General features: G+C 47.2%; 2 protein-coding genes across 4 annotated transcripts; both read left to right on the forward strand.

The window, feature by feature from the left end:
- Positions 1-1,621: 1,621 nt before the first annotated feature.
- On the forward strand, positions 1,622-16,553 carry LOC106594187 (carbohydrate sulfotransferase 12). Its single transcript, XM_045713160.2, has 5 exons — positions 1,622-1,768; positions 12,692-13,356; positions 13,785-13,925; positions 15,331-15,657; positions 15,755-16,553. The coding sequence occupies exons 2-5, from the start codon at positions 12,781-12,783 to the stop codon at positions 16,025-16,027; spliced, it is 1,317 nt and encodes a 438-aa protein (XP_045569116.1). The 5' UTR covers positions 1,622-1,768; positions 12,692-12,780; the 3' UTR covers positions 16,028-16,553.
- On the forward strand, positions 1,920-12,157 carry LOC106594192 (uncharacterized). Of its 3 annotated transcripts, none has more exons than XM_082967632.1 (2): positions 1,920-5,318; positions 5,361-12,157. In XM_082967632.1, the coding sequence occupies exons 1-2, from the start codon at positions 2,561-2,563 to the stop codon at positions 5,510-5,512; spliced, it is 2,910 nt and encodes a 969-aa protein (XP_082823758.1). In that variant the 5' UTR covers positions 1,920-2,560; the 3' UTR covers positions 5,513-12,157. The 3 variants fall into 3 exon arrangements, with proteins under 3 accessions (XP_082823758.1, XP_082823763.1, XP_082823766.1); XM_082967637.1 differs by having other exon boundaries at positions 1,920-4,058; positions 4,101-12,157; XM_082967640.1 differs by having other exon boundaries at positions 1,920-3,512; positions 3,723-12,157.
- Positions 16,554-16,642: the final 89 nt, after the last annotated feature.

The following is a 16,642-nucleotide window of genomic DNA, read 5'->3' on the forward strand; positions in this document are numbered from 1 at the left end:
TTTTATCTAACCATATCATACTTACCATATCAATCTATTCTGGATTTACATTTACTATGTTACCATATCAATCTATCCTGGATTTACGTTTACTATGTTACCATATCAATCTATCCTGGATTTACGTTTACTATGTTACCATATCAATCTATCCTGGATTTACGTTTACTATGTTACCATATCAATCTATCCTGGATTTTCGTTTACTATGTTACATCTGGTCTATGAGACCAGTCTGACAGTAACCATCACCAGTACTTCTAATAAAAAATAAACAATCAGTTGTATAACTGCACATTTACAATCATTTGTGTGAAACTAACAGTGAAATAAGATCCACACTCATCCTCTGGCTTCAAAACATAAGTCCAAACTCTCGTGGTATGGAAGCTCAATGATATGTACAGCACTTTGAGATATCAGCTGATGTAAGAAGGGCTATATAAATACATTTGATTTGATTTGATTTGAATGTATGGTAGTGTGGGAGCAAAACTCAAGACTATGATTCCATTTCCATTATTAGCAGCATTTAGGCTGTCCGCTTTGAAGAGCTGAGACAGAATGGCCATATAAGGAATGGAACATATAGGACCAGGGCCCCGCTACCTTTATAATCTATACAGCTGTCAGATGTGGGCGTTAACAAGCAAAAACTGATATGGATAGATAATAATGGAGAAAGGTCAAGGGAAGCTTTTTTCATATAGAAGGAGGGGACTCTATACAAAGACAGAATCCTATAAAGGCAAGACTCTGTAAAATGAGAATTTAGTATTTTTCATGGAAGGGTTCGGCTCTGTTACGTGTGTAATAGGGTCCTTCCATGGAAGGGCTCGGCTATGTTACGTGTGTAATAGGGCCCTTCCATCGAAGGTCTCGGCTTTGCTACTCTGTATTAAAGTCTATATTGAATTCACAAGTTCTCGTAAGAGTGTTATATTTCTGAGGCAATATTCCACGTGGTAGGAAACGGAAGAAAAAAAACATCGCTCAAACAAAACCATGTAACCTATAGCAGAAAGCTTTTGTCACACCCTCTCCTTTCCACACTCCCACCACTTTCCTTTCGACACATCCATTCGCCCACACTCCGGTCGCCATAAGGAGGGTATGGCTAGATGGGATCCAGCTTTCGTCAGATTAATGTCGAAAGTAGAGTTTTTGCATTTTTGCTAACCCTAACCCATTTCCTAACCTTAACCTAGTTCTGTTAACCTGCTTCAAAAAGTACAATCTGACGTTAATTTGACAAAACTGGGTCCCTTCTAGCCATGACCAAGGGCTCCAGAATGGCGCAGCGGTCTAAAGGCACTGCGTCTCAGTGCTAGAGGCGTCACTACAGACCCTGGTTTGATTCCAGGCTGTATCATAACCGGCTGTGATTGCGAGTCATATAGGGCGGCACACAATTGGCCCAGCCTCGTCCGGGTTTGGCCGTGGTAGGCCGTCATTGTAAATAATAATTTTTCTAAACTGTTTTGCCTAGTTGAAATAAATGTTAAATAAAATATTATAAATAAAATACCCATATTGAGCTGCAGCTACCTTCCCGGTTCTACCATCTATGGACTGCCGAGGTGATAGACGAGATCACAAGAAGTCTCGCGATTGTCTTTGCAGTGCTCGGTTCTCGGGTCCCGTCCGGTTGCTTTGTGTGCTCTACTATGTGCTGCTCTCTCTCCCTCATCTACCGACCATACTTGACACCCTGTACAACGTCGAGGGGCCAGCTAGCCAGCGCGCGACCATGGAAGCAAACAAAGAGGTAAACGAAAAAACCGTTACTTAAGAAAAATTTAAATAAAAACATTTAAAACCGGCCGGATGTTATTGTGAATAGAACAGTTTGTACTTTCAGCGGAGTGGCTTCCTCTCTCTTCTTTCCGGTAACAAATCGACTAAAACAGCTGGTAGGTAGTTAGTTAACCGATGTCATTAAACCGTTATTCCCTGCTGTGTGGCCGTTATTTGAGATGAATCGGGATTTATAAAATGTGTCTGCGGGGAATGGGGAAATGGGGAATACACAGTGATCTCAACATAGACGTTAAGAGGAGAGAGAGAGAAAATAGAATACGTGTACAGTTCGAAGCGGGAGTTACTGGCTATGTCTTGGCAGGACAGGCCCTGGATGATTGCAGGAAACCGCAGTGGAAGGAAGGAGAAAGGGAGAGAGAGAGAGGGGAAAGAGAGAGTGATTGTCTTTGTGCTAGAGAGAGAGAGGTTGCCTAAAGAGAGGGTGATTGTATTTGTGCTAGAGAGAGAGAGAGAGATCCACTGGGCTCACCACACCATTTCAAAGTGGACATGTGGGTAATATTTGGTTGAGACGTTGATAATCATGGGACTGTTTCAACAACTGTTTCTTAAACATTGTGGATATAGTGCTCCATGGAAAACCATAAGAATTAAACAAAGAACTGAACATTGGATGAATCAGGAAATCCTTGAGGCCATTAAATTAAGACTATAACAGAACCAAAGAGGAAGATGCTTTCACTAGACACAGAACCCCAAGGATGTACTGGAGGGTCGGGTCCAAGGTTATTACTCCAAGATGGATGTACTGGAGGGTCGGGTCCTAGGTTATTACTCCAAGATGGATGTACTGGAGGGTCGGGTCCTAGGTTATTACTCCAAGATGGATGTACTGGAGGGTCGGGTCCTAGATTATTACTCCAAGATGGATGTACTGGAGGGTCGGGTCCTAGGTTATTACTCCAAGATGGATGTACTGGAGGGTCGGGTCCTAGGTTATTACTCCAAGATGGATGTACTGGAGGGTTGGGTCCTAGGTTATTACTCCAAGATGGATGTACTGGAGGGGAGGGTCCTAGGTTATTACTCCAAGATGGATGTACTGGAGGGTCGGGTCCTAGGTTATTACTCCAAGATGGATGTACTGGAGGGGAGGGTCCTAGGTTATTACTCCAAGATGGATGTACTGGAGGGGAGGGTCCTAGGTTATTACTCCAAGATGGATGTACTGGAGGGGAGGGTCCTAGGTTATTACTCCAAGATGGATGTACTGGAGGGTCGGGTCCTAGGTTATTACTCCAAGATGGATGTACTGGAGGGGAGGGTACTAGGTTATTACTCCAAGATGGATGTACTGGAGGGTCGGCTCCAAGGTTATTACTCCAAGATGGATGTACTGGAGGGTCGGGTCCTAGGTTATTACTCCAAGATGGATGTACTGGAGGGTCGGGTCCTAGGTTATTACTCCAAGATGGATGTACTGGAGGGTCGGGTCCTAGATTATTACTCCAAGATGGATGTACTGGAGGGTCGGGTCCTAGGTTATTACTCCAAGATGGATGTACTGGAGGGGAGGGTCCTAGGTTATTACTCCAAGATGGATGTACTGGAGGGTCGGGTCCTAGGTTATTACTCCAAGATGGATGTACTGGAGGGTCGGGTCCTAGGTTATTACTCCAAGATGGATGTACTGGAGGGTCGGGTCCTAGGTTATTACTCCAAGATGGATGTACTGGAGGGTCGGGTCCTAGGTTATTACTCCAAGATGGATGTACTGGAGGGGAGGGTCCTAGGTTATTACTCCAAGATGGATGTACTGGAGGGGAGGGTCCTAGGTTATTACTCCAAGATGGATGTACTGGAGGGGAGGGTCCTAGGTTATTACTCCAAGATGGATGTACTGGAGGGGAGGGTCCTAGGTTATTACTCCAAGATGAATGTACTGGAGGGGAGGGTCCTAGGTTATTACTCCAAGATGGATGTACTGGAGGGTCGGGTCCTAGGTTATTACTCCAAGATGGATGTACTGGAGGGTCGGGTCCTAGGTTATTACTCCAAGATGGATGTACTGGAGGGTCAGGTCCTAGGTTATTACTCCAAGATGGATGTACTGGAGGGTCGGGTCCTAGGTTATTACTCCAAGATGGATGTACTGGAGGGTCGGGTCCTAGGTTATTACTCCAAGATGGATGTACTGGAGGGTCGGGTCCTAGGTTATTACTCCAAGATGGATGTACTGGAGGGGAGGGTCCTAAGTTATTACTCCAAGATGGATGTACTGGAGGGTCGGGTCCTAGGTTATTACTCCAAGATGGATGTACTGGAGGGGAGGGTCCTAGGTTATTACTCCAAGATGGATGTACTGGAGGGTCGGGTCCTAGGTTATTACTCCAAGATGGATGTACTGGAGGGTCGGGTCCTAGGTTATTACTCCAAGATGGATGTACTGGAGGGGAGGGTCCTAGGTTATTACTCCAAGATGGATGTACTGGAGGGGAGGGTCCTAGGTTATTACTCCAAGATGGATGTACTGGAGGGTCGGGTCCTAGGTTATTACTCCAAGATGGATGTACTGGAGGGTCGGGTACTAGGTTATTACTCCAAGATGGATGTACTGGAGGGTCGGCTCCAAGGTTATTACTCCAAGATGGATGTACTGGAGGGTCGGGTCCTAGGTTATTACTCCAAGATGGATGTACTGGAGGGTCGGGTCCTAGGTTATTACTCCAAGATGGATGTACTGGAGGGTCGGGTCCTAGATTATTACTCCAAGATGGATGTACTGGAGGGTCGGGTCCTAGGTTATTACTCCAAGATGGATGTACTGGAGGGGAGGGTCCTAGGTTATTACTCCAAGATGGATGTACTGGAGGGTCGGGTCCTAGGTTATTACTCCAAGATGGATGTACTGGAGGGTCGGGTCCTAGGTTATTACTCCAAGATGGATGTACTGGAGGGTCGGGTCCTAGGTTATTACTCCAAGATGGATGTACTGGAGGGTCGGGTCCTAGGTTATTACTCCAAGATGGATGTACTGGAGGGGAGGGTCCTAGGTTATTACTCCAAGATGGATGTACTGGAGGGGAGGGTCCTAGGTTATTACTCCAAGATGGATGTACTGGAGGGGAGGGTCCTAGGTTATTACTCCAAGATGGATGTACTGGAGGGGAGGGTCCTAGGTTATTACTCCAAGATGAATGTACTGGAGGGGAGGGTCCTAGGTTATTACTCCAAGATGGATGTACTGGAGGGTCGGGTCCTAGGTTATTACTCCAAGATGGATGTACTGGAGGGTCGGGTCCTAGGTTATTACTCCAAGATGGATGTACTGGAGGGTCGGGTCCTAGGTTATTACTCCAAGATGGATGTACTGGAGGGTCGGGTCCTAGGTTATTACTCCAAGATGGATGTACTGGAGGGTCGGGTCCTAGGTTATTACTCCAAGATGGATGTACTGGAGGGTCGGGTCCTAGGTTATTACTCCAAGATGGATGTACTGGAGGGGAGGGTCCTAAGTTATTACTCCAAGATGGATGTACTGGAGGGTCGGGTCCTAGGTTATTACTCCAAGATGGATGTACTGGAGGGGAGGGTCCTAGGTTATTACTCCAAGATGGATGTACTGGAGGGTCGGGTCCTAGGTTATTACTCCAAGATGGATGTACTGGAGGGTCGGGTCCTAGGTTATTACTCCAAGATGGATATACAAGCGGATGCCTTTTCCTTTTCCTACAGCAGTGTCTCAGGCTGAAGGTGTCAAGAGACTGTCTGAACTAAACTGCTATAAAGCTATAGGCCTCAACAATATCCCTGCCAGGTTTTAACCTGCTATAAAGCTATAGGTCTCAACAATATCCCTGCCAGGTTTTAACCTGCTGTAAAGCTATAGGCCTCAACAATATCCCTGCCAGGTTTTAACCTGCTATAAAGCTATAGGCCTCAACAATATCCCTGCCAGGTTTTAACCTGCTGTAAAGCTATAGGCCTCAACAATATCCCTGCCAGGTTTTAACCTGCTATAAAGCTATAGGCCTCAACAATATCCCTGCCAGGTTTTAACCTGCTATAAAGCTATAGGCCTCAACAATATCCCTGCCAGGTTTTAAAGAGATTGTGCTGAACTTATTGTTCTCTATTTCACCCATTTAATCAACATCTCTATTGAGCAGGGTAGAGTTTCCACGGATACGAAACATGCTGGAGTGATCCCCTATCCACAAGAAGGGCAGGAAAAGTGCAACTATAAACCTGGACCTATTTTGAGTGTGCTGTCTAAAGTGCTGGAAAAAGTTATTTATGAACAGATAGAGGAATATAGAGGCTGGGTCTACTGGGAGGCTGGGTCTACTGTAGATTCTGGGTCTACTGTAGAGACTTGGACTATAGAGGCTGGGTCCACTGTGGAGACTGGGTCTACTAGGACTATAAAGGCTGGGTCTACTGTGGAGTCTGGGACTATAGAGGCTGGGTCTACTGTGGAGGCTGGGTCTACTGGGATTATAGAGGCTGGGTCTACTGTGGAGACTGGGTCCACTGTGGAGACTGGGACTATAGAGGCTGGGTCTACTGGGTCCACTGTGGAGACTGGGACTACAGAGGCTGGGTCTACTGTGGAGACTGGGACTATAGAGGCTGGGTCTACTGGGTCTACTGTAGAGTCTGGGACTATAGAGGCTGGGTCTACTGTGGGACTGGGTCTATAGAGGTTGGGTCCACTGTGGAGACTGGGTCCACTGTGGAGACTGGGTCCACTGTGGAGGCTGGGTCTACTATAGAGACTGGGTCCACTGTGGAGACTGGGTCCACTGTGGAGACTGGGTCCACTGTGGACACTGGGTCCACTTTTTTTCTTTTTTTCTCCCTCGTACTGGCCCCCCGTGGGAATCGAACCCACTACCCTGGCGTTGCAAACACCATGCTCTACCAACTGAGCCACAGGGACAACGTTTTGTGAAGTTTTGATCTTCAGGCAGGTTTTTTTGGGACTGTTCACACACACAGAATGTTGTATTGAGGCAAGTTGAGGTTCAGTAGCCGAAGTCTATGCCCCTTCGTCCGTTATTGGTCAAGAGTACTACTCCTAGTAGGATTGGGAACTATGGACATGATTCTTCAATTAAGTGTTTGTTGTTATTCAACAAGAGACTACTAGTTTTCATGCAAGTTTTTTCACTTGAGAATTACTGCACCAATTTTAGATGTAAAAATACGCGACTAAGACCTTGCAAAAAAACATCTAAATGATTTACATATTTCTTGATTTATCTTAGATTAATTCAGACTATTTTAAGAAAGTGTTACTGGCTATGCTGTCTCAAGAGGGACAAACAGTAATATTGCTGCTTTTTTTGTTCTCGTTATTTAAGCGAAGGTCTTTTGAAGGAGTATGCAAGCACAGACATTCACTTTCGCTTAGCCGAGTTCTGCTAGGAGCAGTAAGAACCTGGTCTGAGAGTTCTGCTAGGAGCAGTAAGAACCTGGTCTGAGAGTTCTGCTAGGAGCAGTAAGAACCTGGTCTGAGAGTTCTGCTAGGAGCAGTAAGAACCTGGTCTGAGAGTTCTGCTAGGAGCAGTAAGAACCTGGTCTGAGAGTTCTGCTAGGAGCAGTAAGAACCTGGTCTGAGAGTTCTGCTAGGAGCAGTAAGAACCTGGTCTGAGAGTTCTGCTAGGAGCAGTAAGAACCTGGTCTGAGAGTTCTGCTAGGAGCAGTAAGAACCTGGTCTGAGAGTTCTGCTAGGAGCAGTAAGAACCTGGTCTGAGAGTTCTGCTAGGAGCAGTAAGAGCCTGCTCTGAGAGTTCTGCTAGGAGCAGTAAGAACCTGGTCTGAGGGGACTTAAGTAAGTGTGTGTGTGTGTGTGTGAGAGAGAGAGAGAGATAGAGATGCTCTGGCATCTTCCCCAATATTTGGAACCAAGTACTGATCACCACAATCCACAAAAGTGGATACAAATTTGACCCCAATAACTACTGTGGGATATGCTTCAACAGCAACCTTGGGAAAATCTACCTATTCACCCTTCACACCCTAATTGTCAAACAAACAAAACAAAGGGAAAGTCTTCTCATGTTTTGTTGTTTTCAAAAAAGCCTTCGACTCAATTTGGCATGAGGGTCTGCTATACAAATTGATGGAAAGTGGTGTTTGGGGGGAAAAACATCCGACTTTATAAAATCCTCTGTGTACAGCATAAAACATCAAATAATGCAGAGCAGAATTAGACCGATACCCGCTAATGATCAAAATCCAGAAAAGAGCCAGTCAATTCTACAACCACCTAAAAGGAAGTGATTCCCAAACCTTCCATAACAAAGCCATCACCTACAGAGAGATGAACCTGGAGAAGAGTCCCCTAAGCAAGCTGGTCCTGGAGCTCTGTTCACAAACAGCCCCCCATAGCCCCAGGACAGCAACACAAGTAGACCCAAACAAATCATGAGAAAACCAAAAGATAATTATTTGACACATTGGAAAGAAAAATCTGAGCAAACTGGAATGCTATTTGGCCCTAAACAGAGAGTACACAGTGGCAGAATACCTGACCACTGTGACTTACCCAAACGTATGGAAAGCTCTGACTATGTACAGACTCAGTGAGCATAGCCTTGAGAGAGAGAGAGAGAGGTGGGTCAGTGAATGGTTACACTGTGTTCAACAGGAGCTGTATACTCTGTCTACTGTATAAATGAATGTTGTTTGTAGAGTGTGTGTGGTTGGGTGGGTGGGAGAGGTGGAGGAGTATTTCAGTAGAGTTGGTGGTGTTGGAGGTAAAACAGTCAGACATCATTCATCCTATAGCACATAACCCAACATGTTCAGGTGGACTAGAACCCAACATGTTCAGGTGAACTAGAACCCAACATGTTCAGGTGAACTAGAACCCAACATGTTCAGGTGGACTAGAACCCAACATGTTCAGGTGAACTAGAACCCAACATGTTCAGGTGAACTAGAACCCAACATGTTCAGGTGAACCAGAACCCAACATGTTCAGGTGAACTTGAACCCAGCATGTTCAGGTGAACTAGAACCCAACATGTTCTGGTGACCTAGAACCCAACATGTTCAGGTGAACTAGAACCCAGCATGTTCAGGTGAACTAGAACCCAGTATGTTCAGGTGAACTAGAACCCAACATGTTCAGGTGAACTAGAACCCAACATCTTCAGGTGGACTAGAACCCAACATGTTCAGGCGGACTAGAACCCAACATGTTCAGGTGGACTAGAACCCAACATGTTCAGGCTGACTAGAACCCAACATGTTCAGGCTGACTAGAACCCAACATTTTCAGCCGGACTAGAACCCCAACATGTTCAGGCGGACTAGAACCCAACATGTTCAGGCGGACTAGAACCCAACATGTTCAGGCGGACTAGAACCCAACATGTTCAGGCGGACTAGAACCCAACATGTTCAGGTGGACTAGAACCCAACATGTTCAGGTGGACTAGAACCCAACATGTTCAGACTGACTAGAACCCAACATGTTCAGGTGGACTAGAACCCCAACATGTTCAGACTGACTAGAACCCAACATGTTCAGACTGACTAGAACCCCAACATGTTCAGACTGACTAGAACCCCAACATGTTCAGGTGGACTAGAACCCAACATGTTCAGGTGGACTAGAACCCCAACATGTTCAGGTGGACTAGCCTGTCTGTCTGTCTGTCTGTCGGCTATGAGATGTCGGCTATGTCTGTCTCTCACTGTCTGTCGATCTGTCAAAATGTCCGTCTGTCTGTCTGTCTGCCTACAGCGTGGAAAAATACTTCAGATTGAGCTATGAGCTGAATTTTTACTTAATTTTTTTTATATGATGTTATTAATTCTTATGGTATTATACAGTTTGTCTATCTAAATTATATATTTCAAAATATATTTTAATATGGCTAAAACATTATTTCATATTATAAGTCTATGTTTTTAAATTACCTAACTTGACAAAGCCTCTCCTTGCTACCTGGTATTTTTGGCAGGCTGACTGGTGGTAGCTATTAAAGTACTGTATTTATGTCCTGTGGGTTTGAAATAGCACATAGAGAGAGAACAGCAGAACAGCACAACCTGAGACAGAGCTGCATTTCCTGACAAAATATATAAAAAATAATAATAATCCCCAATTTTGAAACCCTTATTCAAGGTTTCAAAGACCTGTCTGATGAGAATAGACTACCCGTCCTGTTGGGGGAGAACAGAGACCTGTCTGATGAGAATAGACTACCCGTCCTGTTGGGGGAGAACAGAGACCTGTCTGATGAGAATAGACTACCCGTCCTGTTGGGGGAGAACAGAGACCTGTCTGATGAGAATAGACTACCCGTCCTGTTGGGGGAGAACAGAGACCTGTCTGATGAGAATAGACTACCCGTCCTGTTGGGGGAGAACAGAGACCTGTCTGATGAGAATAGACTACCCGTCCTGTTGGGGGAGAACAGAGACCTGTCTGATGAGAATAGACTACCCGTCCTGTTGGGGGAGAACAGAGACCTGTCTGATGAGAATAGACTACCCGTCCTGTTGGGGGAGAACAGAGACCTGTCTGATGAGAATAGGCTACCCGTCCTGTTGGGGGAGAACAGAGACCTGTCTGATGAGAATAGACTACCCGTCCTGTTGGGGGAGAACAGAGACCTGTCTGATGAGAATAGACTACCCGTCCTGTTGGGGGAGAACAGAGACCTGTCTGATGAGAATAGACTACCCGTCCTGTTGGGGGAGAACAGAGACCTGTCTGATGAGAATAGACTACCCGTCCTGTTGGGGGAGAACAGAGACCTGTCTGCCATACATTGTTGCCTGCCATGAAATGAGGGACACTGTCTGACAGACCATGTCCTCTATGCCATTGTTATTGTCCATTGTATGGTTATTTTGACCCGTATACAGGGCACATTTGAAAAAGAGACCTAGGTCTCAATATGTCTTCCCTGTTAAAATTTAAAAAATTAGGCCCTGTGTGTGTTTAAAATAGAACTCTCCCCTGACGAGAGAGAGAGAGAGAGAGACACACAGAGAGACAGAGACACAGAGAGAGAGAGACAGAGAGAGAGACCGAGAGAGAGAGACCGAGAAAGAGACCGAGAGAGAGACAGAGAGACCGAGAGAGAGAGGCCGAGAAAGAGACAGAGAGAGAAAGAGACAGAGAGAGACAGAGAGAGAGAGAGACAGACACAGAGAGAGAGACAGACACAGAGAGAGAGAGACACAGAGAGAGACACAGAGAGAGAGACCGAGAGAGAGACCGAGAAAGAGACCGAGAGAGAGACCGAGAGAGAGACCGAGAGAGAGACCGAGAAAGAGACAGAGAGAGAAAGAGACAGAGAGAGACTGAGAAAGAGACAGAGAGAGAGAGGTCAGAGAGGGTTGGTTGAGTTCAGGTTTCTTCACAGCAGCCTGTGAGTTTAACACCCTGATCCTATCCACTGCTGTTCCCACGAACCATTTCTGATATCCACATAAATCAACCCGAGTAGGGCTGCTCTCTGGCCTTCTCTCTTCCTTTGTGTCCTGGAGAGCTACCCTCCTGTAGGTTTGAGCAGGGCTGCCCAACCCTGTTCCTGGAGAGCTACCCTCCTGTAGGTTTGAGCAGGGCTGTTCAACCCTGTTCCTGGAGAGCTACCCTCCTGTAGGTTTGAGCAGGGCTGCCCAACCCTGTTCCTGGAGAGCTACCCTCCTGTAGGTTTGAGCAGGGCTACCCAACCCTGTTCCTGGAGAGCTAACCTCCTGTAGGTTTGAGCAGGGCTGTTCAACCCTGTTCCTGGAGAGCTACCCTCCTGTAGGTTTGAGACTTCAGGTATGGCCTCAAGTTGGCATCAGGTAGACTTCAGGTATGGCCTCAGGTTGGCCCCAGGTTGGCCTCAGGTAGACTTCAGGTATGGCCTCAGGTTGGCCCCAGGTTGGCCTCAGGTAGACTTCAGGTATGGCCTCAGGTTGGCCCCAGGTATGGCCTCAGGTTGGCCCCAGGTTGGCCTCAGGTTGCCTTCAGGTATGCCTCAGGTAGGCCTCAGGTAGGCCTCAGGTTGACTTCAGGTAGGCCTCAGGTAGGCCTCAGGTTGACTTCAGGTATGGCCTCAGGTAGACTTCAGGTAGGCCTCAGGTAGACTTCAGGTAGGCCTCAGATAGACTTCAGGTAGGCCTCAGATAGACTTCAGGTAGGCCTCAGGTAGGCCTCAGGTAGGCCTCAGGTAGACTTCAGGTAGGCCTCAGGTTGGCCTCAGGAGACTTCAGGTAGGCCTCAGGTAGGCCTCAGGTAGACTTCAGGTAGGCCTCAGGTAGGCCTCAGGTAGACTTCAGGTAGGCCTCAGGTAGACTTCAGGTAGCCATCAGGTATGGTGGTACCATACAGTTTTTGAACTAAGAAATCTACTCTGCTGCTATATTGTATCATTTAAATCCCATCAGTTTAGCTTTGATCATGGAGGGACTCTGTAGCCTATGAAATGACCTGTGTTTGGAAACGTGGAGCCTGGAAAATACGTTTTGGATTCCTTGTTTCGTGGTGTGCTTTGGCAGCGACGTCTGACGGCGGGATCACATACCTGTAGCCTCAAGGCAAGTTTTGAATTGGATTACGAATTAATATGTACAGATATATTTATACATGGGCTAGGAGTTTTTCCTGATCAGGTCACTGACCACTAACTCTACCACATGTTGATCAGGTCACTAACCACTAACTCTACCACATGTTTGATCAGGTCACTAACCACTAACTCTACCACGTGTTGATCAGGTCACTAACCACTAACTCTACCACGTGTTGATCAGGTCACTAACCACTAACTCTACCACGTGTTGATCAGGTCACTAACCACTAACTCTACCACGTGTTTGATCAGATCACTAACCACTAACTCTACCACGTGTTTTGACACAGTTTGTGTGTGTTGGTGTGACTCCTGGATTCTTTTCACCTGTTGTCTCTCAGGTGTTGTCGTCGGCAACCAGGAAGTGTTTCCCTTAGTGACCGTCGGGCCATGGAGCTGAGATAACTCCGCCCCTTCTGCTGTGGTAACCATGGGAACGTCCCGATGCTTCCGTCTGGCGTTCCTGCTGGGGTCTGTGTTAATGGTCCTGCTCATCATCCTCTATTGGGACGACGTGGGAGCGCTCAATCTCTACCCCCACGACCCTCATGACCTTTACCCCCACGACCCTCACCCCCACCCCACCTCACCCAGCTCCTCCACACCCACCAAAACCCCACCCAGGGACACAGAGGAGCAAACGACCCACAGACCCCCCAGAACCACAGAGCCTGACCGGCCTGGAGAGGGGAGGAGGGCGACCCCCAAACCCCCAGGGGAGGAACACCCCCTCCCCCAAGTAGCAGACTCCTCAGAGCTGGAGGAGATGTGGAGAGGAGAGGAAGGGAAGCGAGAAGAGGAGAGAGTGAGGCAGGCGGAGGAGAAAAGAGAGGAGGAGGGGAGGAGACAAGAGGAGAGGAGGAGGCGGATCAGTGATATGTGTTACGGGAACGGAACATTAGAATTCCCAGGAAAATTCCGGACGTTTGACCAGATTCCCAACCGGGAGTTAAACCACCTGATAGTAGACGACAGACATGAGATCATCTACTGCTACGTTCCCAAGGTAGGGAGGGGAAGAGGACTGTCCGCTCCTCAGAGCCTGGTTCCTCTCTAGGTTTCTTCCTAGGTTCCTGCCTTCTAGGGAGTTTTTTCTAGACACTGTGCTTCTGCATCTGCATTGCTTGCTGTTTGGGGTGTTAGGCTGGCTATCTGTAAAGCACTTTGTGACAACTGTTGATATAAAAAAAGATTTGATCCTCCTCCACTTCCTCTCCTCCATCTCCTCTCCTCCACCTCCTCTCCTCCTCTCCTCCATCTCCTCCACCTCCTCCACCTCCTCTCCTCCACCTCCTCTCCTCCACTTCCTCCACCTCCTCTCCTCCATTTCCTTCTCCTCCACCACTTCCTTCTCCTCCTCCACCTCCTCTCATCCTCCTCCTCTCCTCCACCTCCTCCACTCCACCTCCACCTCCTCCCTCCTCCTCTCTCTAGGTAGCATGTACTAACTGGAAGCGTGTAATGGTGGTTCTCTCTGAGGGTCTGCTGGCTCCGGATGGACAACCTTACCGCGACCCCCAGGCCCTGCCCCCTGACCTCATACACAACTCCTCCCTGCACCTCACCTTCTCCAAGGTCTGTATACTGTCTGTATACTGTGTCTATACTGTCTGTATACTGTGTCTATACTGTGTGTATACTATGTGTATACTGTGTCTATATACTGTCTGTATACTGTCTGTATAGTGTCTATACTGTGTGTACACTGTGTGTACACTGTGTGTATACTGTCTGTATACTGTGTGTATACTGTGTCTATACTGTGTCTATACTGTGTGTATACTGTCTGTATACTGTGTGTATACTGTGTGTATACTGTGTCTATACTGTGTCTATACTGTGTGTATACTGTGTCTGTATACTGTCTGTATACTGTGTCTATACTGTGTCTATACTGTGTGTATACTGTGTCTATATACTGTCTGTATACTGTCTGTATACTGTGTCTATACTGTGTGTATACTGTGTGTACACTGTGTGTACACTGTGTGTATACTGTGTGTATACTGTGTGTATACTGTCTGTATACTGTGTCTATACTGTGTGTATACTGTGTCTATATACTGTCTGTATACTGTCTGTATACTGTGTGTATACTGTGTGTACACTGTGTGTACACTGTGTGTATACTGTCTGTATACTGTGTGTATACTGTGTGTATACTGTGTCTATACTGTGTGTATACTGTGTGTGTATACTGTCTGTATACTGTGTCTATACTGTCTGTATACTGTGTCTATACTGTGTCTATACTGTGTGTATACTGTGTCTGTATACTGTCTGTATACTGTCTGTATACTGTGTGTATACTGTGTGTATACTGTGTGTATACTGTCTGTATACTGTCTGTATACTGTGTGTATACTGTGTCTGTATACTGTGTGTATACTGTGTGTATACTGTGTGTATACTGTCTGTATACTGTGTCTATACTGTCTGTATACTGTGTGTATACTGTGTCTATACTGTGTGTATACTGTGTGTATACTGTGTGTATACTGTGTCTATATACTGTGTCTGTATACTGTCTGTATACTGTCTGTATACTGTGTCTGTACTGTGTGTATATACTGTCTGTATACTGTCTGTATACTGTGTCTATACTGTATGTATACTGTGTGTACACTGTGTGTATACTGTGTCTATACTGTGTGTATACTGTGTGTGTGAAGAAGAGTGAAGCGTCATCCTACTTCTTTATCCCTTCTCTTTACTCTATCCATCCTCATCACCTCCCTCACCCCCTCTCCCCACCCTCCTTCCCCACCCTCCCTCCCTCCCCTCCTCTCCTCCCTATCCTCTCCCTCTCCTCCTCCCGTCCCCCTCCTCCTCTCCCCCTCTTCCTCTCCCCCTCCTCCTCTCCCTCTCCTCCCTATCCTCTCATCTTCCCTCCCCCTCCTCTCCCCCACCCCGCTCCCCTACTCTCCCCCCTCCTGTCCTCATCCCCTCCCTCATCTCCTCCCTCCTCCTCCTCCTATAGTTCTGGCGTAGGTATGGCCGTCTCTCCCGTCACCTGATGAGGGTGAAACTGCAGAGTTACACCAAGTTCCTGTTTGTCCGCGACCCCTTCGTCCGACTCATCTCCGCCTTCCGGAACAAGTTCCAACAGCCCAACGAAGACTTCTACCGCCAGTTTGGCTCCGTCATGCTACGTCGTTATGGAAAGGAAAACGGGACCTCCAGGGTTCCGGAGTCAGCGGCGGAGGCGTTCAAAGCGGGGATCCAGCCGTCGTTCTCGGAGTTCGTCCGGTATCTCCTCGACCCCCAGACGGAGCAGGAGCAGCCATTCAACGAACACTGGCGCCAGGTGTGTGCGCGTGTGCGTGTGTGTGTGTGTGTGTGTGTGTGTGTGTGTGTGTGCTCTCAACCCAACTGTACTCAAGTTAACTTGTTCTCCTCCCCAGGTGTACCGGCTCTGTCACCCCTGTCAGATCCAGTATGATTTCATCGGCACGCTGGAAAACCTGGAGGACGACTCGGATCAGTTGCTCCGGATCCTGGGCCTGGAAGACCAGATAAAGTTCCCGTCTAGCAACCGGAACCGCACGGCGGCCAGCTGGGAACGGGATTGGTTCGCTGAGGTTCCGGCCGAGTTGAGGAGGAAGCTGTACAGTTTGTATGAGCCAGACTTTGAGCTGTTTGGGTATACTAAACCAGAGAGTCTGCTCCATCACTGACAGGCTGTTTGGGTATCCTAAACCAGAGAGTCTGCTCCATCACTGACAGGCTGTTTGGGTATCCTAAACCAGAGAGTCTGCTCCATCACTGACAGGCTGTTTGGGTATCCTAAACCAGAGAGTCTGCTCCATCACTGACAGGCTGTTTGGGTATCCTAAACCAGAGAGTCTGCTCCATCACTGACAGGCTGTTTGGGTATCCTAAACCAGAGAGTCTGCTCCATCACTGACAGGCTGTTTGGGTATCCTAAACCAGAGAGTCTGCTCCATCACTGACAGGCTGTTTGGGTATCCTAAACCAGAGAGTCTGCTCCATCACTTGATGCCTTACACATGTGGCTGAGAGCCGTGGATTCGAACCCTGTATACATGCAAGCCTGCCGCAAGGCTGTGCTGTTAGCCCACTGAGCTAAAGCCTAGGCTAGCTCTCCACGATCAGGAGAGAAGAACCATTTAAGCGTTTTTTTTCAAAAGGGAATAGTGCTGTAAAAAAATGTTTTTAAATAAAGTTTTTGGGGGAAATAAATTGCTTAGTCATTTGTGTGTGTTTTATCCCACTTTCACACAGAGAGTAGAGTTCAATTGTATATCATTATTATTTATTTCTAAAGGTAG

Source organism: Salmo salar, chromosome 02, assembly GCF_965601325.2.
Source record: "Salmo salar chromosome 02, fSalSal1, whole genome shotgun sequence".
In the NCBI taxonomy this organism is placed as follows: domain Eukaryota; kingdom Metazoa; phylum Chordata; class Actinopteri; order Salmoniformes; family Salmonidae; genus Salmo; species Salmo salar.